This window comes from Mobula hypostoma, chromosome 10, assembly GCF_963921235.1.
Source record: "Mobula hypostoma chromosome 10, sMobHyp1.1, whole genome shotgun sequence".
Classification (NCBI taxonomy): domain Eukaryota; kingdom Metazoa; phylum Chordata; class Chondrichthyes; order Myliobatiformes; family Myliobatidae; genus Mobula; species Mobula hypostoma.
Genome location: NC_086106.1, coordinates 41,864,424 through 41,885,343, shown reverse-complemented (window position 1 = coordinate 41,885,343; position 20,920 = coordinate 41,864,424). Strand labels below are relative to the sequence as shown.

Genomic DNA, 20,920 nt, shown 5'->3' with positions numbered 1-20,920 from the left:
CAGAGGAGGTGCGTGCGTCTGAGAGCTAGAACAAGACAGAAAAAGGGAAAGGGCGAGATAGTGGGAGAGGGAAAGAGAGAGAATCAAATCGCAACACAATCCAAGGGAGGGTGAAGAGAGCGAGGGTGGGAGAAAGGCAAGGGATGTAAGAAAAAACAGGGGGAAAGGAGAGAGGGAGTGGGAAAGAGGCAGGTGAGTGAGGAAAGAAAGAGCAGAGGGGGGCACAGGTAGTGGTGGGGGGAAGGAGAGGAAGGCAGAGAGGGACGGAAGAGGTGGAGGCAGGGGAGTGGCGGGCAGAGAGGAGGAGTGTGTGGGGGGGGGGAGGGGAAGAGGTAGCGGAGCATCTTCCAGGCCTGTGATGAGTCCTCCGGCTGACGGGGACTAAGTTGGGCGGTAGCACGGAGCCCGGAGCCCGGAGATGGTGGTCGGGCCAGCGGCTCCGCATCGAGAGTCCGGCCACTGCCGCTAACTGACCGCATGTGATGGGGCAGGTGCTGGGTTTCGGCCACTGCAGTACGTCCGCCCTTCCGCTGCCGGTACCGGTGCATGGGGAGGGGGAGGGAGAGCGATGGGATGTGGGGTGGGCACGAGAGGGGTTAGTGGAGGGGAGAGGGAGAGGGAGGAACAGGTGAGGAGAAGAGGAGTGGGTCGGTAGGAGGAAGTGGAGGAGGGTAGATGAGAAGAGGGTTTGGAGAGGGAAGGGGAGTGGAGAGGTGAGGAAAGCAGGGGTGGGGGAGGACGGGAGGGGGAGGTGATGCGTGAATGGTGAATAGGCGGTGAATGGTGGAGAGAGGATGAAAGAAAGGCAGGGGTGGGGCGGGGCGAGGCGAGTTGAGTTGTGGGAGTGGATGGTCGAGAGAGCGATGGTGGTGGTGAGGAGGCTTGGGGAGAACAGAAGGGGGGAGGTGGGAGAGAAGGGAGGGGAAATGAGGAAGGAGGAAGGTTGGGGATGGTTGGGGAAGTGGAGGGGGTTGGCAAGAGATGGGGAGGGAAGAGGTGGGGTGGGTGGAGAGAGAATGAAAGAGAACGTGAAAAGGAGGTGTTAGTGGGAAGGCAGTGGGTGAGAGGGAGTGATGCTGAGGGGAGGGAGGAGGTGGGACAGGAGAGGGAGAATGGGAGGTCAAGCAAGGACTGCAGATAGGGGAGTGGGTAGCTGTGTCCTTGAGGGCAGAGTGGACTAAGGACCATGGGGACTTTTTGCTGATGCACACAGGCAGTTCATCCTCCTGCCAATCTCACCTCATCTCCACCTCCACCTCTATCTCTGCATTTCTCCCTCAGACTCATCTTCATCTCAATGAGCGCTCACACTTGCACTCTCTCCTTCCTCCCTCCTCTTCCCCCTCTCAACCCCTGCTTTTCCACATCTCCATTTCCCCTTCCTCATCATCCCTCATATTACCCCTCTCTTCCCCAGCTCTCCACCAATTTCCCACACTCTTTCCACTCCTCCTCTCTTCCCCAACCCCTCACTTCCTCCCACACTTCCCCCTCTCTCCCCCTCCTTTACCCTTCATTATCCCTCTCCTCACCTGTCGTCACACTTTACAGAACCACTCTCCTTCCGTGCTCTCTCCCCCGTCTCCTTCCTCCGTCTCCTTCCCCGTCTCCTTCCCCCATCTCCTTCCCCCTCCTTCTTCCCCCTCCCCTCCCACCTCCCATCTCTCCCACTTCTCCCTCCTCCTCCTCCCCTTCCCTATCTCTTCCCCATCCCTTCCTCATCTCTTTTCTCTCAATATTTTTCCCTCATCTCCTCTCACATCCCCATTCATTTACCCCCTCTCTTTCTCCCCTCTCCTCCCCATATCTTCACCATCACTTCTCATCACATCCCTCTCTTCCCCTTTCTACCCTTCTCTAGCTCCTCTCCACCCTGTCTCTATTCCCTTTCTTTCCTTCTCTCTCATTCTCCTCTTTCCACCTCTCTTCCCCCAATCTTAACCCTCTCTTTCCCCCTCTTTCTCCTTCCCATTTCCCCAAACCCCTCCTTCTCTCTTGCATCCCCCACTTCCCCTTCTCATCCCCTTCACTCTCTTTTCATTCTCTTCCCCAGCTCTTCTCCCAAATCTTCCCTCATCTCTCCCCCTCCGCTCTTCCCTTCTCTTTTCCCCTCTCTCTTTCCCCACTCCCCCACACTCATCCCCCTTCTTCCCGCAACTCTCTTCCCTCTCTTCCACCCCCTCTTCTCCCTCTTGTCAACCTTCTCTTTCACCTGCCTTCCCCCTCTCTATCCACTTCTGTCCTTCTTCTGCCCCTCCTTCCTTTCTCCCACCCCCACTTTTTCTCCCCTCTTCCCCTTCCCCTTCATCTCCCCTTCCCTCCAAACTTACACCTTCTCTTACCCCACCTCACCCCCTCTCTTCACCCTCCTCCCTCTCCTTCCTCCTCAGTTCCCCCTTCTTCCCCATTACCCAGTCTTCCCCATCTTTTTCCCTTCTGTCTTCCCCTCTCTTTCCCCTCTTCCCCTTCCCCTCTCTTTCCCCTCTTCCCCTTCCCCCTCTTTCCCCTCTTCCCCTTCCCCCCTCTTTCCCCTCTTCCCCTTCCCCTCTCTTTCCCCTCTCCCCTCTCTTTCCCCTCTCCCCCCTCTCTTTCCCTTCTCCCCCTCTCTTTCCCTTCTCCCCCCTCTCTTTCCCCTCTCTTTCCCCTCTCTTTCCCCTCTCTTTCCCCTCTCTTTCCCCTCTCCCCCTCTCTTTCCCCTCTCCCCCCTCTCTTTCCCCTCTCCCCCCTCTCTTTCCCATCTCCCCCCTCTCTTTCCCCTCTCCCCCCTCTCTTTCCCCTCTCCTCCACACTCATCCCCCTTCTTCCCCCACCTTTCCCCTCTCCCCCCTTCCTCTCCCCCCTTCCTCTCCCCCCTTCCTCTCCCCCCTTCCTCTCCCCCCTTCCTCTCCCCCCTTCCTCTCCCCCCTTCCTCTCCCCCCTTCCTCTCCCCCCTTCCTCCTCCCCCTTCCTCCTCCCCCCTTCCTCCTCCCCCCTTCCTCCTCCCCCCTTCCTCCTCCCCCCTTCCTCCTCCCCCTTCCTCCTCCCCCTTCCTCCTCCCCCTTCCTCCTCCCCCTTCCTCTCCCCCCTTCCTCTCCCCCCTTCCTCTCCCCCCTTCCTCTCCCCCCTTCCTCTCCCCCCTTCCTCTCCCCCCTTCCTCTCCCCCCTTCCTCTCCCCCCTTCCTCTCCCCCCTTCCTCTCCCCCCTTCCTCCTCCCCCTTCCTCCCTATCTTCCCCCAAACTTACAACTTCTCTTACCCCACCTCACCCCCTCTCTTCACCCCTCTTCCTCCTCGCTTCCCCCTTTTACTCACTCTTCCCTCATCTTTTTCCCTTCTGTCTGTCCTCTCTCTTTCCCTCTTCCCCTCTCTTTCCCCTCTCCCCCATGCTAATCCCCCTTCTTCCCACACCTCTCTTCAACCCCTCTTCCCCCTCTCACCAATTCTCGCTTTCACCTGCCTTTCCCCCTCTCTATCCCCTTCCCTCCACCCCCCTTCCCCCTCTCCCCTGCCCTCTTCTTCCCTTCTTCCTCCTCTCTTCTTCCCTTCTTCCTCCCCTTCCCCCTTCTTCCTCCCCTTCCCCACACTCTTCCCTCTCTTCTCCACTCCCTTCTTCCCTCTTCCCATGCCTTATCTTCTCTCCCTCTCTCCCCCCCACTTCCAACTCTCTTTCAACTCCTTATGTCTCCCTGCACTTGGCCCCTTCCCCTTTTCCTCCTTCTTCGCCCTTCTTCCCTCTCTTTCACCCTTTCATCACCCCTTTTTGCACCCTCTCCTCACCTCTTCTCCTCTACCTTCCCTCTCTTTACCCCTCTCAACCAGCCTTCTCTTTCTTCCCTCTCTTTCCCCTCTCATCCCTCTTTCTTATCCCTGTCTCTTCCCCTCTTTCCCTTCCCCCACACTTATCCCCCTCTCTTTCCCCCTTCTGCCTTTTCATCCCCCACTCTTTGCATCATCTTTTCCCACCCCATCTTCATCATCACTTCTCCAACTCTTGCCACATCCTAACTTCACCTACTCACTCCTCAAACTCTTCCTCCACTCTTCCCTGTGTCTTCCCACACCCTAACTTCACCCATTCACTCCCAACAACTCTTCCCCCCACTCTCCCCTCTCTCGTCTGTTTCTTTTGTTCACCCACACTTGCCCCACTCCCCTTCTCTTTTCTCTCATCTATTCCCCCCTTTCTGCCCACTTTTCCACCCTATCATCCCTCCTCTTTTCACACCCACTCTTCTCTAACTCTTCCAGCCTTCTACCCTCCCCCTCTTCAGCCCTCTACCTTTCCACCCTCTCGCCCAGCCGTCTACCCTCCCTATCTTCAGCCCTCTACCCTCCCACCCTCTCCCCTCCCCCTCCCCCATCTCTCTCACTCCACTCTTTCTCCCTCTCTTTCCATATCCTTTGATCTATCTCTCCCCTCCTTCCCTTCTCCCTCTTGGTCTCTCTTCACCTCTCCTTTTTCTCTCTCCCTCGCTCCTTCCCTCTCTCTACCCTCTGTCTCTTCCTCTCCACCCCTCCCTCCCTCTCTCTCTCTGCCCTCTCCCTCTACACACTCTCTCTCCCCTGCTCTCTCCTACTCTCTCTTTACCCATCTCTCTCACCTTCTCTTTCTCACTCTCCCCCTTTCTCTGTTTCCCCTTTCCTTGCTCTCTCCCCTCACTCTCCCTCATTGTCCCACTCCTTCTCCCTCCCCTCTTGCTCTCCCTCACCCTCAATTCTCTCACTCCCTCTGCGTCTCCCTTATCCTTTCCCTCTCACCCCTTGCCCCTCCCTGTTTCCCCTCCACCCCTCTCTCTTTCCCTTTCCCTCACTCTCTCTCTCACCTCCCCTCTCTCTTTCCCTCCCTGTCCAGCCTTTCCTTCTCTTGCCCACTCTATCTCTCCCCCTCTTTCTTTCTCTTTTCCTCTTGCTCTCCCTGTCCTCTCCTTCTCCACCCTCTCTCTCTCTTTCCCTCTCCCTCTTGCCCTGTCTCTCCCCTCCTCCCATCTCTCACTGCCCCCTCTTCCTCTCTTCCTCTCTCACATCCCTGCTCTCGCTCACTCTCACCCTCCCTCTTGCCCTCTTCCTCTCCCTCTTTCCCTCACTCTCCCGCTCTCTCTACACCCGCTCTTACTTCGCTCTCTCCCTCTCCCTTCTTTCACCTTCCTCTCTCCCCTCTCTCTCCCTCACTAACTCCCCTCTTTCCTCACTCCCCTCTCCCTCTCTCCTCCTGTCCATCTCGCTCTCTCCCCTTCTCTCTCTCCCCCCTTTTTTCATTCTCCTTCTTGCTCCTTATCCCTCCTCCCTCTCCCTTTTGCTCGCTCCCTTCTTGCTCCTCTCCCTCTGACCCCTCTCTCTCCAATCTCTTTCTCTCCATTTCTGTTCCTCTCCACTGTCCCTCTCTCTCCCACTCACATTCTCCCTCTCTTTCTCTCTCTCTCCCTCACTCTCTCCCACTCTCCATTTCCTGCTCTCTGTGTTCCCGCTGTGTCTCCCCCTTCCTCTCCATCCTCTCTCTCTCCTCTTTCTCTCCCTTTCTTTCTCTTTCCCTTTCCCTCTTCCTCTCTCTCCATTCCTCCACCCTCTCTCATCCACCCCTCCCTCTCACTCTCCCTCCCTCCCTCTCCCACACCCTCTCCTCTTTCACTCCTTTGCATTCTCTCTGCATTTCCTTCTCTCCCTTGCCCTCTCTCTCCCTCTCTCCATTTTCTTTCTCCCACTCCCCCTCTGTTTCTCCCTCTCTACACATCATCCCCCTCCTCTCTCCCTCTCTCACTCTCTCTCTCCGCTTTCCTCTTGCTCTCCTTCTCCACCCCCTCTCTCACACCCACCTCTCTCTTTCTTTCCATTTCCCTCTTGCTCTGTCTTTCCCCTACTCCCCCTCTGCCTTACCCGCTCTCCCTATCAGTCTCTCTCCACTCCTGCACCTCCCTCTATCTGTTCCTTGCTCCTTCACTCTCTCTCAGTCTCTACCCTTTCCTCTCTCTCACTCTCTACCCCTCATTCTCTCCCCTCTCTCCTCCTCACCCTCACTCTCCTCTCTCTCTCTTTCCCTCACACTCTCTCTCCCTCTCTGTCGGCCTTGCTGTCTCTCTCGCCCTCCCTCTTACTCTTTCCCTCTCTCCACCTCTACGCCACTCTCTCTATTATTCTTTTCTCTCACCACTCTAACTCCCCCTCCCTTTTCCACACTCTACCTCTCTCCCTCTCTTTCGTTTGCTCCCTGCCCTGCTCCACCCCTCCTCTCTCTCTTTTACTCTCCCCCTTCTCTCTATCCCCCCTCTATCCCCCATCCCCCCTCTCTATACCCCCTCCCCCCGCCTCCCCTTTCTCCAACTCTTCTCCCAATTCTACTCTTTTCTCCCCCTTGCCCCTCCCTATCTCAAACCTTGCTTTCCTTCTCCCATTCTCTCCCCACTCTCCCTCTCTGTTTCTTTCCCTTTTCCTCCTGCTCTCCCTCTACTCTCCTTCTCCTCTCTCTCTCTCTCCCTCTCTCTCTATCTCTGTCTCTATCTCTCTATCTATCTTTCTCTGCCTTCCTATTGCTCTTCCCCTCCCGTTCTTCTCCCCTCTCCCTTTCGGTGTCTCTCCACTCTTTCCTCTCTCTCTTTCCCTTTCTCTCCACCCTTCTCTCTTTCCTTCACCCTTGCACTGCCTCTCCTTCTCCCCCTCCCTTGTTCACTCTCCACCCCTCCCCTCTCCCTCCCCCCTCCCTCCCCCTATCTTTCTCTCTCTCTTTACCCCCTCCCCCTTTTTTTCACTCCCCCCACCCTCTCTCTCCCTCTTGCTCTTTCCTACTCTCTTTCCTCTCTCTTACCTCACTCTCTCCCTCTCTCTCCCTGTCTCACTCCCTCCCCTTCTGTCCCTCTTCCTCTCCTGTCAATTACCTTCTCTCTCCCCTCCTCTCTCTCTCCATCTTTCTCTCCTTTTTCTCTTTCTTCCCTTTCTTCTACTTGTTCCTTATCCCTCTGCTCCCTCTCCTCCCTCTTACTCTCCTCCTCTCCCCTCTCCCTCTCACACCTCACCTTCCCCTCTCCCATCACTCTCTGCACCTGCTCTCCCCACTCTTCCTCTTCCCCTTCTTATATCCCTCTCTCTCAACCTCCCCCCAATCTAGTACAACTCCTCCCCTCTCTCTACCCCTTCCTCTCCCTGGTCTAAGCATTCTTCTCCATTGTACTACTTTCCCGCAACCTTGCCTCTTCCTACATCTCCCTTCATCTCTCCTTCTGCTCTCTGCCTCTCCATCTCCTCCACTCTCTTCACCCCTGCCAGCTCTCTTTCTCTCTTTTGCCATCCTCTCTCAGCTCTCTCCCCCTCTCCCCCCTCTCTAATTCCTTCTCTCTTTCCTCACTCTCCCCCTTACCTCACTGTCTCTCCTTCTCTCTCCATCTCACTCTCTCCCCATTCTCTCAAACTCCCCTCTCTCTCCTCATCTTCTCTCCCCTTTCTCTCCCCCTCACTCTTTCCCCTTTGTCTGTTTTTCCATCTAGCTCCTTCTCCTTCCCTGTCCTCCTCTACCCCTTCTCACTGCCCTCTCTCCCTCCTCACATCTCCTTGCTACCTCCTCTCCCTCCACTCCACATCCCCTTTCTCCCCCTTTCTACTTTTTTCTCCCCCACACCCTTCCCTATCTCCCACCTCTGTCTTTTACTTTCCTTCTCCCCTTCTCTCTGTTTACTTTTCCCCCTCCCTCTCTCTCCCCAACCACTCTCTTTCCCACTCTCTTTCTCCCCCTCTTTAACTCCCCCTCTCTTTTTTCTCACTCTCCCCCTCTCCATGTCCCTCTTCCTCTCTGGACGTCTCTCTCACTCTCTTTCCCCCCTCCTTGTCTCACTCTCTCCCCTCTATTTTTTCCTTTCTCTTTCTCTCCCCCCCTCCCCCCCTCTCTCCCCTCCCCCCCTTTTTTCCTCACTCTCACTCTCTCCCTCTTCATCTCTCTCACTCACACACTCTCTCTCCTCTCTCACTCTCACACTCAAATACACACGCACACACTCACATACAGACATATACGCACTCTTACCCACAAACTCACACTCATACACACACACAGATACACACACACTCACATACACACACACTCTCACATACAAACTCACACTCACATACACACACACACGTGCGCACACAGACACACACAGACACACACTCACTCACTCACACTCTCACACACACACACACACACACACACACACACACACACACACACACACACACACACACACATACACCTGCCCTGTCACAAAAACAAGATGATCTTTGTTTTTGTGTGCTTCTGTACATACAATAGTGACACACTGACGGTGGGAAGAATGGGACATTGTATCTTACAGCCCAGCTTGTTCATACTGACCATGAACTAGTCCCTCATGCTGAGTGTGGGTGGTTGGAGTGGGATGATTCTGAGCTCGCATTGGAATAAATAGGCCAAAGACCTCCTGTGACCAGTGTGCTCTAGAAATAGTTCTGGAACATGGAGATCAGGGGTTGGATCTGGCTTATGCCAACTCAACATCCCAAAACATCCACGGGGGTTCCTATGCACGTACCTCATCCTCATTCGAGTGTTTCAGTGGACCTGGAACTTTGTTGTTGGAAGGTTCAGTTGTGAAGCCCACAGACTGGAACCTGAACCCTCTCAACTGTCACATTCCTTTTTCTGGACTTGACAGACAAGATATTTATTTATTTTTTCGAGATGCAGTGCAGAATCGCCCCTTCAAGCTGCACCACCCAACAACCTTCAATGAAACTTTACCCTAATCACAGGGCAATTTACAATGACCAATTAACCCACCACCCGGTATGTCTTTGGGCTGTGGGAGAAAACCAGAGCACCCAGAGAAAACCCATGCATATACGTGTGTGTGTGTGTCTGTGCGTCTGTGTCTGTGTGTGTTAGCCCTGTGTTGAGTGTACTTCTTGTCATCTTCCATTTATGGAAACACGCATGCACTACCTTATGTGTAGTCATATATATTTAACTAAAACACAACTGTCGCACCTCACATATGCACTGATTACAACTTACACAGTCACTCCCACACAGTCAGTCATAACTCACTGTCACACCAACACTGACTGTAACACATACATCATTGCCAGACCAATAGATCAGTGTTCAGACGCTGGACTTTGTGATAGTTCTGAGTCACTTCAGCTTAGTGGAGGAAGACATGAGTGTTCATTTGCCACTTCATCTGAGGGGCATGCTGACCCTCAGATAGCACTGGGGTTCAGGGGAGTGGTGATGGCGAGGGACCAGAGGAACATTAGCTAGCTTGATGTGATTTGTTTCACTTTGACCAACAGAAGAATCTGCCTCGACTGTCTCCACTACTCCAGATTCCACGCCTTCCTCCACTGAAGGTAAGCCTTGCTCGTGAACCCTTGCCATATCTGGTGGCTACTGCTCTTTGCTTTATGTGTTGGTTGTGGGAGGAGGTACCAATGCAGAGTGAGTCTTTTTTTATATAAATTCCATGGAGCCAAGTGAGAAGATTGGGTTGGGAAGAGGCAGAGTTTGATGTTCTCTTTTGTCTGAGGTTATTGGGAGATTTGTCAGATTGAAGTTATTCAAAGTAAGTTCGTTATTAAAGTATGTAGATGTTTCTGTTGAGATTCATTTTCTTGAAAGTATAGTATTTACAGAAAAAAAAGAAATACCATAGAATTTAGGAAGGACTATAAGGCTTATAAACAGACAAACAGCTAATGTGCAAAATCAAATAAACTGCAAATACAAATAAATATGAGAACATGAGTTGTTAAAGGTCCTTGAAAGTGAGTGTGCTGGCTGTGTAATCAGTTGAGAGTTGAGAAATGTGAAGTTATCCAGAAGCTTGATGTTTGTACGTAATCATCATTCCTGAACCATTAAACTGCCCCACACCTGATGATAGTAGTGAGAAAAGAGCTGGATGGTAGGGGTCTTTGATGATAGGTGCCACTTTTGTGTGTCAGCAATCCATGCAGTGGTGAGGTGAGCTTTGTCTGTGATGGGCTGGTTGCATTTTTATCAAAAAAAAGTGTGATCACAATACCAACTCCAGTGAATTCTATTGTCACTTCTCCTTTTACCTTATTCCATTGTTGAGTCTCTTTTTAACTTCCTCTGCTATGAGAGAACATCCCTCAACAGCTGAGCCGCTGTGATGGGTATTCAATGTCCACTGCCAAGGGACCTTTTCAGTCAAGCTCAGCTTTCTACACAAAAGCCGATGCTTGTAGGGATCAAAGTAATGTTTTTGAGTGAGGTAAGTTTCTAACCAATATTCTTTATTTAGCTTCTTGTAAATGGGAGCCAGTCTTCAGTTTAAGTGTAAATGGCAAGCAGTGATCAGTTTAAAGTTGAAAGGACAGTTTTGCAACAAGCAGCACTGTTTATATAGCAGTTGGGCTAACTGCTCATCACATGCAGTGTAAAACAATGGGATTATGTTAATTAGGCCTGCATCCAACCAGACAACATTGACTAAGGCTACGTCCACATTACGCCAGATAATTTTAAAAATGCCGGTTTCGAGTAAAAACGACAGGCGTCCACACTAAGCGTTTTTCAAAATATCTCCGTCCACATTAGGCGGATATTTGGGTGAATCTCCTGCTACTGGGCATGCGCAGGACACACACAGAAAACAATATACTTCGTGCGCGTTTGTCCAGTTACAGAGTAGAAAAACTTTGAAGGAATTGCTCTTGGCTCTCGCACAGGAGGACTTAAAACTTAAAAAAAAACAAATACTGGAGCGTATGGAGGCAACCGACAGGGAGTTCACGGACAGTATGACCCAGCTGACGACGAACATTGAAAAACTAACTCTGTTACATTAATAAAGCACCTTGTTAAATGTATAAAACATCTGCATCAGCGTTATCTTGTATTTCCATACAATGTTACATTAGGCTGTTACACATCTATTGTCAGAGAAGTACTTGCATAAACTGGTAAACCACCTTCATACGAGCAAGGACAGAAAACGGCGAAGTGAGTATACTTATTTATTCAGTAAGCTATGAGTCAACTGGCTTCAGTCTTGTCCGTCCATTCTGAAATTGTTAGGTGGTGGCGTTCAAGAAAACAACGAACATCTGTTCCAGCACGTCATGACAGCTTTTTCAAATAGTCAAAAAAACTCACTTTACAATTTAACTCTCACGCCGTTCACACCGACTGCGCATTATAACAGCTTGCGCAGTACCAAGCAGAAGCAGAAAAAAGCATTGTTGTTGTGGTGTTGTCATGACAGCGTTTTAAAATCTCTCCGGTTACCCCATACACGCTACACTGGATATTAAGCGTTTTCAGATTTATTCACTCTGGAGAGTGTTTTCGAAAATCTCCGTTTTCGGGGGCTGAAAACGCTGGCTCAGTGTGGACAGGAGGGCAAAACGAAGAGAAAAAGCTTCGTTTTCAAAATTATCTGGTGTAGTGTGGACGTACCCTAAGTTATTTCATTCAAGGAAGCTTGCAGATCTGTTTGATACTATCATTTAACACATCAAATAACTGATCTATTAATATTTGGAAGATTTGTGTGCTTAAGAATTAGCATTTACAGCTTTAATTGTGGGTATCTGGGAATCTCTGTATCCAGAACTTTTTTGACCACCAGTGTGAAAAGATGCATATTTGAAGGAATATCACATATATGTGAAGTCACCCACTAGGCAGGAAATTAAATAAATGTAAGAAAGCAGTCAGGCTCATTAGCAATGGTCCAGGAACATCAAGAAGAATGGCAGAAAGACAAGGTGAACTAGAATTCATTCTGCAAACACGAGGAAATCTGCAGATGCTGGAAATTAAAGCAACACACACAAAAGATGCTGGTGAACGCAGCAGGCCTGCCGCGTTCACCAGCATCTTTAGAATTCATTCCTCCGGCTTCATTTGCTGCAATGGGCCATTTGTCTGCAACTCGTTGGCATGTCTTTTTAGCTTTTGGACTTGTGTTTTGGAAATCCTTTGTGTTTTAAAATCATTTGTAATAAATGAACTATGTTTAACTTCATTAGTTGGAAGTATTACTTCCTTGGTAGGGACCCACTGCTCAAATAGTGAGTATTGGCAACTAGAGATGCCATGGAGGATAAACAGGGAAGTGAACTAGTCTTTGAAGAGTAGGGAGTTACAGTATAACCTCCTTTTGGTGAGGGTACCCTTAACTATCTATATCGGATAGGGCTTAAGATCTCTGTTGAGTTTAGAACTTCATGGTCAGCAAATTCAATACCATCACAGCACTATCCCATTAGATCTCTTCCACACCTTCAAGTGAGAATTAGGTGTGATACTCCAGCCGAGGCCTGCTTCTTGAAGGTTTAACATGGCTTTTTGCCTTTATGCCTGAGTGTTTCATGCATCTTTTTGTTTTAAGGAACATAATATTCAATTTTCAATATCCTTAAATCCCAGGTGGCAGTCCCTGTGTTTTTAATACTATTGTACCATATTTCACCTCTCTTCATTTCCTTACGTTACTTAATGGTTCTTTGCCCTGAACTATACTTGCTGCATGTTTACTCTTGTTTCCAGTCTGGCATGTCCTCCCTGAGTCTGCTATTGTCCTCTGTTTTTTACTGCATTTATAAGGGAGGCTGTAAACTGTCAAATGAACAATGCCCTATGTGCACAAGTTCAGCTCATTTATGGCATATATCATGAAATCGTTATGTTGCAGTAGTAGTGCACTGCAAAGCATAAAAATATAAATTTACATACATACATACATAAATAAATATATACACACACACACACACATATATATATATACACTGTGGAAATACTAAGAACACCAGAGTGACTTCGAGTGCCATTTTAAGAATTTGTTAACATGATATCATGGAGAGTCTGCAGCAGTCTCCACCGCCACCAGAACTCGGATTTTTGGGTTGTGCAGAGCTCATATTTATACAGCAAGACAAGCAACTCTTCATAACTTTGTTTAGCATTCCACAGTCAGTACATGATCAATCGTTTAAAAGACATGTCAATTATCTCTCAGTACCAGTCTAACAGTTCTCTTTGTTCCCTGTTATCAGGACTCACAATTTACCCCCAGGCACATTCTCCCTCCTGGTCCCAGGGGCTTAGTATCTTGTTTATTGGAGTTCCTAGTACTGCACTTAGCATCCAAGGTTATTCTTGACTTGCATCAGCAGTCTTAAGTCCAGCTGCTCCAGTATCCCATCATACACTAGTTTTAACCATTTCTACCACAATATGTATCATTAAATTAAATAAGTAGTGCATAAAGAGAGGAAACAAAGTAGCAAGGTAGTGTTTATGGGTTCATTGTCCATTCAGAAATCTGATGGCGGAGGGAAAATACTTGTTACTGAAAGATTAAGTGTGCGTCTTCAGGCTGCTGTACCACCTCCTCAATGGTAGCAATGAGCAGAGGGCATGTCCTGGGTGATGGGGGTCCTTAAAGAGGGATGCCACCTTTTTGAGACATCTCCTTTTGTAGATTTGCTGGATGCTGCAGAGGCTAGTGCCCATGGTGGAGATGGCAGAGTTTACAATTTTCTGCAGTTTTTACCAATCCTGTGCAGTGGCCATTTAGAATGCACTCCATGGTACATCAGGAGAAATTTGCGAGTGTCTTTAGTGACAAATTATTCTCCTTAAGCTCCCATTGAAATATAACTGCTGTCATGCCTTCTTTGTAATTGTATTGATATGTTGAGACCAGCTTAGATCCTCTGAAATGTTGACACCCAGGAACTTGAAACTGCTCTCCCTTTCCACTTCTGATCCCTCGATGACGATCGGTGTGTTTTCCCTTGACTTCCTCTTGCTGAGGTCCACAATTAATCCTTTGGTTTTAGTGACATTGATGGTGAGGCTGTTGCTGCGACAGCACTCATCCAGCTGATCTGTCTTGCTCCTGTAGGATTCCTCATCATCGTCTGAAATGTTGCTATCAATAGTTGTGTTGTTGGCAAACGATGGCATTTCAGCTATGTCTACCCACACAGATGAGAGAGAGAGTAGAGCAATGGCCTAAAGACACATCCTTGAGGTGCACCAGTGTTGTTTGTCAGCAAGGAGGAGATGTTAATTTCCAATCTGTACAGATTGTGGTCTCCCAGTGAGCAAGTCAAGGATCCAGTTGCAGAGGAAGGTACAGAGGCTCAGGTTTTGTAGCTTGTTGATTAGAATTGAGGGTATGATTGTGTTGAACGCTGAACTGTAGTCAATAAATAGCAGCCTGACATAGGTACTACTACATAAATCAGCAAAGGTGGAGATCCCACTCCCAGTTCTGGTAACTCCCTTATTCCTCAGACAGGAAAGAGTTGTACAGCAGAGACCACTATTGTTTTGCTTCCTGTCCTTGGTAAATTTTATGTGCTGACTGGCACAGCCCCTTTAATTGCATGGTCAGCAATTTTCCAAATAGGTTTACTATCCAATGCCCAGAATATCAGTCACCACAGTCCTGGGTACTGAAGACAGTCATAGTTTTATAGCATAGTTTGCTTTTAACACACCCATTCAATGCCAACCAGCAGCCCATAGTTTCCATTGGATTTGCCTGAGGTTGCTGTCTCTGTCACTCAATGTAAGGTTTACAGGCCTAAGTCAATCACTCACTTTATTGAACAGGGTTGCAATCTTTGCAACAGCAATATCTCTGGTGATACCTCCATATCTAAAGAGAGCTGCAAACAGGGGCTTACCTTCATAGCCCAGGATGCACCTGACCTTTCCAATTTCGAGTACCAGCCATCTAAATTAACCAATTTCCTCTCCAACTACCTCCTTTATTGCGACATTAGCACCACCATATTTTATAAAGATGAATACAAGGGGCTTATTTTGTGCCCTCTCCATAACCTCTATATGAATACCTCTCTTCACTCCCTTGTTTCCATGCTCCACCATCGTCTCCTATCTGCAGCCATCTGTCACATCCACTTATCACCTCCCAGTCTCTGTCACAATTCCAGCTCTCCCCTCCTCCATCTGCTCTCCTCATCCAGATTCATCCACTGCCTGCCTGCCCTTGCTCCACCTTTTCCTTCAACTTTTTACACTGGCTATTTCCCTCATTTCAGATGAAGGGTCTTGACCCGAAACATCGACTGTCCATTTTCCTCCGTAGAATCTGCCTGACTCACTGAGTTCCTCCAGCATCTTGTGCATTGCCTTTCCCTTTACTTGACTACTTCTTTGGAATGCATGAGGTCGGAGATGCTATTCAGCCCACCATGCCTGTTCTATCTTACTGTAAAATCATACTTACTTTTTCCATCTGTCAGATTCCTGCACCAGCGTCTTATCCCACAACATCAAAAAATCTACGAATCTCTGTCTTGAATATAGGCCATAGGACTATAAGGTAAAGGAAAAGAAAGGCTATTTAGTTCATTGAGTCTGTTCCATATTCAATCAAAGCTGAACAACGCACACAAAATGCTAGAGGAACTCATCAGGTCAGGCAGCATCTATGGAGGGGAATAAACAGTCAACGTTTCAGGCTGAAACCCTACATGGGACTCAATCAGGAAGGGTCTTGGCCCGAAACGTCTGCTGTTAATTCCCCTCCATAGATGCTGCCTGACCTGATGAGTTCCTTCAGCATTTTATGCGTTGCTCAAGATTTCCACCATCTACAGAACCTCTTGTGTTTACAATTAGTGCTGATTTCTTTTTCTACCATTTTTGCCTGTAACCTTTAATTGTCTTACCAGTCCAGCATCTATCAATCGCCACCTTAAATATACATAGACTTGGCCTCCATAGCTACCTGTGGCTATGAATTTCAGAGATTCACCATCTTCTGTCTGAATTCCTCCTTATCTCAGTTTTAAAGGCACACCCAATTATTCTGAGTCTGGACTCAAAATTATTCATGATATTCCAAATCAGATGTTCTGGTCACCGAATTATAGGAAAGATGTCAATAAAATTGAGAGAGTACAGAGGAGATTTACTAAAATGTTGCCTGGGTTTCATCTCCTAAGTTACAGAGAAAGGTTGAACAAGTTAGGTCTTTATTCTTTGGAACGTAGAAGGTTGAGGGGGGACTTGATAGAGGTATTTAAAATTATGAGGGGGATAGATAGAGTTGACGTGGATAGGCTTTTTCCATTGAGAGTGGGGGGGATTCAAACAAGAGGACATAAGTTGAGAGTTAAAGGGCAAAAGTTTAGGGGTAACATGGGGGGGACTTCTTTACTCAGAGAGTGGTAGCTGTGTGGAACAAGCTTTCAGCAGAAGTGGTTGAGGCAGGTTCGATGTTGTAGTTTAAAGTTAAATTGGATAGATATATGGACAGGAAAGGATTGGAGGGTTATGGGCTGAGTGCAGGTCGGTGAGACTAGGTGAGAGTAAGAGTTCGGCATGGACTAGAAGGGCCGAAATGCCTGTTTCTGTGCTGTAATTGTTATATGGTTATATCAGAGCCTTATAAAGCCTCAGCAGTTCATCCTTACTTTTATGTTCTGTACATTCAATGGGTTGCAAAGCAATACCTATATCTTAGTGGCTATATTTCATTAAGAGTTTGAGGAGATTTGGTATGGCACCAAAGACACAGGCAAATTTCTACAGATTAACATAGAGAGCTTTCTAACTGGCTGCATCACCATCTGGTATGGGGGGGGGAAGTGGGGTAACTACTGCACAGGATCGAAGTAAGCTGCGGAGAGTTGTAAAATTAGTCAGCTCCATCATGATATCTAGAGTCCATAGTATCCAGGCATCTTCAAGAAGCAAGGCCTCAAAAAGGTGGCATCCATCATTAAGGACCCCCATCACCCAGGACATGGCCACTGCTCATTGCTATCATCAAGAAGGAGGTAGAGGAGCCTGAAGACATCATTCAATGATTCGGAACAGCTTCTTCCCTTCTGCCATCAGATTTCTGAATGGACATTGAACTCATGAACACTACCTCACTACTTTTTTTTTGCACTACTTATTTATCAATTTAACATATGGTGCCTATAAAAAGTATTCAACCCCTGGGAGGTTTTCATGATTTATTGTTCTACTGCATTGAATCACAATGGATTAAATTTGGCTTTTTTGGCACTGATCACCAGAAAAAGACTCTTCTATATAAAAGTGAAAACAGATCTCTACAAAGTGATCTAAGTTAATTGCAAATATTCATCCCTTTTAACATGACACCCAAAATCGTCACAGGTGTGACTAACTGGTTTTAGGAGTCACATATTTACTTAAATGGAGATCACTGTATGCAGTCAAGGTGATTGTAGCAAAAATACACCTGTATCTGGAAGCTGCAACTGCTGGTGAGTCAGTATCCTGGCAAAAACTACACCATGAAGACAAAAGAACACTCGAAGCAACTCCATGAAGAGGTTATTGAAAAGCCAGGAGATGGATACAAGAAAATTTCCAAATACTGAATATCTCTTGGAAATCAGTTAACTCGGTTATGAAGCAATGGAAGGAATATGGCACAGCTGTAAATCTGCCTAGGTCAGGCCATTCTCAAAAACTGGGTGACTGTGCAAGAAGGGGACTAGTGAGGGAGGCCACCAAGAAACCTGTGACAGCTCTGGCTGAGTTACAAGCTTCAGTGGCTGAGATGGGAGAGACTGAGCATACAACTGTGGCCTGGGTGCTTCACCAGTCACAGCTGTATGGGAGAGTGGCAAAGAGAGAGCCACTGTTTAAAAAAAACTCATGTGAAATCGCAGTTAGAGTTTGCCAGCAGGCATGTGGGAGACTGAAGTCAGCTGGAAGAAGGTTCTATGGTTTGATGAAACCAAAATTGAGCTTTTTGGCCATCAGATTAAACGCTATGTTTGGCTTAAGCCAAACACGGCACATCATCAACAACACACCATCCCTACTGTGAAGCGTGGTGGTGGCTGCATCATGCTGTGGGGATGCTTCACTGCAGCAGGCCCAGGGAGGCTTGTGAAGATAGAGGGTAAAATGAATGCAACAAAATACAGGGAAATCCTGGCGTCTGCAAGGGAACTACAACTTGGGAGAAGATTTGTTTTCCAGCAAGACAATGACCCCAAGCATAAAGTCAAAGCTACAAAGGAATGACTTAAAAACAACAAAGTTAATGTCCTGGAATAGCCAAGTCAGAGTCCAGACCTCAATCCAATTGAGAATTTGTGGCTGGACTGGAAAAGAGCTGTTCACTCATGATCCCCATGCGATCTGACAAGAGTTTGAGTAGATTTGTAAAGAAGAGTGAGGAAAAATTGCAGTGTCCAGATATGCAAAGCTAATAGAGACCAATCCAAGCAGACACAATGCTTAATTATTGCCAAAGGTGCATCTACTAAATGTTGACTTGAAGGGGGTGAGTAATTATGCAATCAATTATTTTGTGTTTTATATTTGTAATTAATTCAGTCCAATTTGTAGAAATATGTTTTTATTTTGACATGAAAGAGTATTTTCTGTTGATCAGTGTCAAACAAGCCAAATTAAATCTACTGTGATTCAATGTTGTAAAACATGAAAACTTCCAAAGGAGGTAAATACTTTTTATAGGCGCTGTATATACTTCTTCTTCTTCATGTGCCTAGGACATTACAGGCATGGGCGATAATGGCTTTCCACATCGAACAATCCCATGCAGCGTCAATGATATCTCGCACACTTGGATCTGTTAGTTCTTTCACAGTGTCCATATATTTTCTTCTTTGCCTTCCTCTTCCGTGTTTCCCAGGCATACGGCCTTGTAATGTAAGGCATTCTATTTCTCCCTTTCTGATGACATGGCCCAGGAATTTAAATTTCCTCTCATTTAGTGTTCTCATTAAAGATCTTTTTGTATGGGCACGTTGAAGTACTGTCTCATTAGTTACCCTATCTCTATATGATATTTTCAGCATTCTTCTAAGAAACCACATTTCTGTTGCCTCTAAGTTTCTTTGGAGTTCTGTTGTTAATAGTCGATGTTTTGGAAGCTGTATATACACTTACTGTAATTCACATTTTCTCTCCATTGTTATGTATTTCATTGTATTGCTGCTACAAAGACAACAGATTTCATGACATACGGTATGCTGGTGATTTTAAACCTGATTCTGATTCTGATCTTGATCTTCAGTCATTCTCCTAAATTCACCTCATATGGCAACCCTTTCATTCCCAAGATTATTCTACTAATCCTCTAGAGTCTCTCCAATGCCAGCACATCCTTCCATATGTGGTCCAAAGCAGTTCACAGTACTCCAAATGCAGTCTGACCACTACTTATAAAGCCTTAGCATTACATCATTGCTTTTATGTTCTAGTCCTCATGAAATGAATGTTAACATTACATTTCCCTTCTTTTCGACCAACTCAAAAATCAGAGGTGCAAAGGGACTTGGGAGTCTTTTTGCAGGATTCTGTAAAGGTTAAGTTGTCAGTTGAGTCGGTGGTAAATGAAATGTTAGCATTCATTTCAGGAGGTCTAGAACAGCGGTCCCCAACCACCGGGCCGCAGACCGGTACCGGGCCACAAGGAAACGATATGATTTGGCGATATGAGTCAGCTGCACCTTTCCTCATTCCCTGTCACGCCCACTGTTGAGCCATTACGCATGCGAGGTCATTACCCGCGCGTCATCCATTTCAGCGCGGGAAGGAGATCAACTCCTTGAGCTTGCAAATGACGGCGGGCTGAAAGTATGTTTGACATAACATCTCTGCCAGCATTCTGGATCAAAGACAAGGCTAAATATCCTGAGATAGCCACGAAAGCACTGAAAAAGTTGCTTCCATTTCCAACATATCTCTGCAATGAATGCAACGAAAACTAAATTGCGGAATAGACTGGACATCAGGAACCCCGTTCGAGTACTGCTGTCTCTCGTCACCCTTCGATAGGACTGTTTTGTTGCAGGAAAACAATCCCAGGGCTCCCACTGTTTCAGCGATATTGGTGTGTTGCAATGATTTTATATGTTCATACAGGGAAAATATGTGCTGCGTGTTTAATATCCAAACGATACTTAAAATGTTATGATGCTATTGACTTATATAACTATATAACAATTACAGCACGGAAACAGGCCATCTCTGCCCTTCTAGTCCATGCTGAACGCTACTCTCAACTAGTCCCACCGACCTGCACTCAGCCCATAACCCTCCATTCCTTTCCTGTCCATATACCTATCCAATTTTTCTTTAAATGATAATATCGAACCTGCCTCTACCATTTCTGCTGGAAGTTCGTTCAACATTTACTTCAAGCTCCCCTGTCCTACCCTGATAATTGACTTATTCATGCGAGGAAAATATGCGCTGTGTGTTTAATATCAAATTAGTTAGATAAACCCTTTTAGAAACAAAATTGAGTGTATTAGCTTATTATCTGTATTCCGGTCGTGATTAACACCCACCCCACCCTCCCCGAAAAGAATCGCCAAAAACGATTTGTGGAAAAAAAAACATACAAGTATGCGCAAGTTACGCATGCGCACTGGTGCCCACGCAAGGCTTCATGGTCATTGTAGTCTTTCTCGGGGTAAACCCAGAGTATTTGGCTGCTACTCTCGTCCTTTGGCAAACCCCCCCCCCCCCCCGGTTGGCCGGTCCGCAGTGCGAAAAAGGTTGGGGCCCCTGGTCTAGAATATAAGAACAAGGACGTGATGCTGAGACTTTCTAAGGTATTGATCAGACTGCACTTGGAGTATTGTGAGCAGTTTTGGACCCCTTTTCTAAGATAAGTTGTGCTTGCATTGGGGAGGGTCCATAGAAGGTTCAGGAGGACGATTCTAAGATTGAAAGGGTTAACGTGTGAGGAATGTTCGATGGCTCTGGCCCTGCACTCACTGGTGTTTAGAAGAATGAGGGGGGATCTCATTGAAACCTATTGAATATTGAAAGGCCTAGGCAGAGTGGATGCGGAGAGGATGTTTCCTATAGTGGATGAATCTGGGATCAAAAGGCAGAGTCTCAGAATAGACAGATGTCCATTTAGAAACAGAGACAAAGAGGGATTTCTTTAGCCAGAGTGTGG

The 20,920-nt window shown here is 47.5% G+C and overlaps 1 protein-coding gene across 2 annotated transcripts in view; it reads left to right on the top strand.

Annotated features, from left to right (window-relative positions):
- Positions 1 to 333: 333 nt before the first annotated feature.
- The window catches only part of LOC134352869 (reticulon-2-like), a 269,961-nt gene continuing 249,374 nt past the window's right edge, over positions 334 to 20,920 (top strand). Inside the window, exons 1-2 of one of the 2 annotated variants that reach the window (XM_063060408.1) lie at positions 334 to 513; positions 9,273 to 9,329. In XM_063060408.1, the coding sequence (XP_062916478.1) occupies positions 483 to 513; positions 9,273 to 9,329 (88 nt within the window). In that variant the 5' untranslated portion in view covers positions 334 to 482. The remainder of the gene's footprint in view (positions 514 to 9,272; positions 9,330 to 20,920) is intronic. The other variant, XM_063060409.1, reaches the window with a different exon arrangement.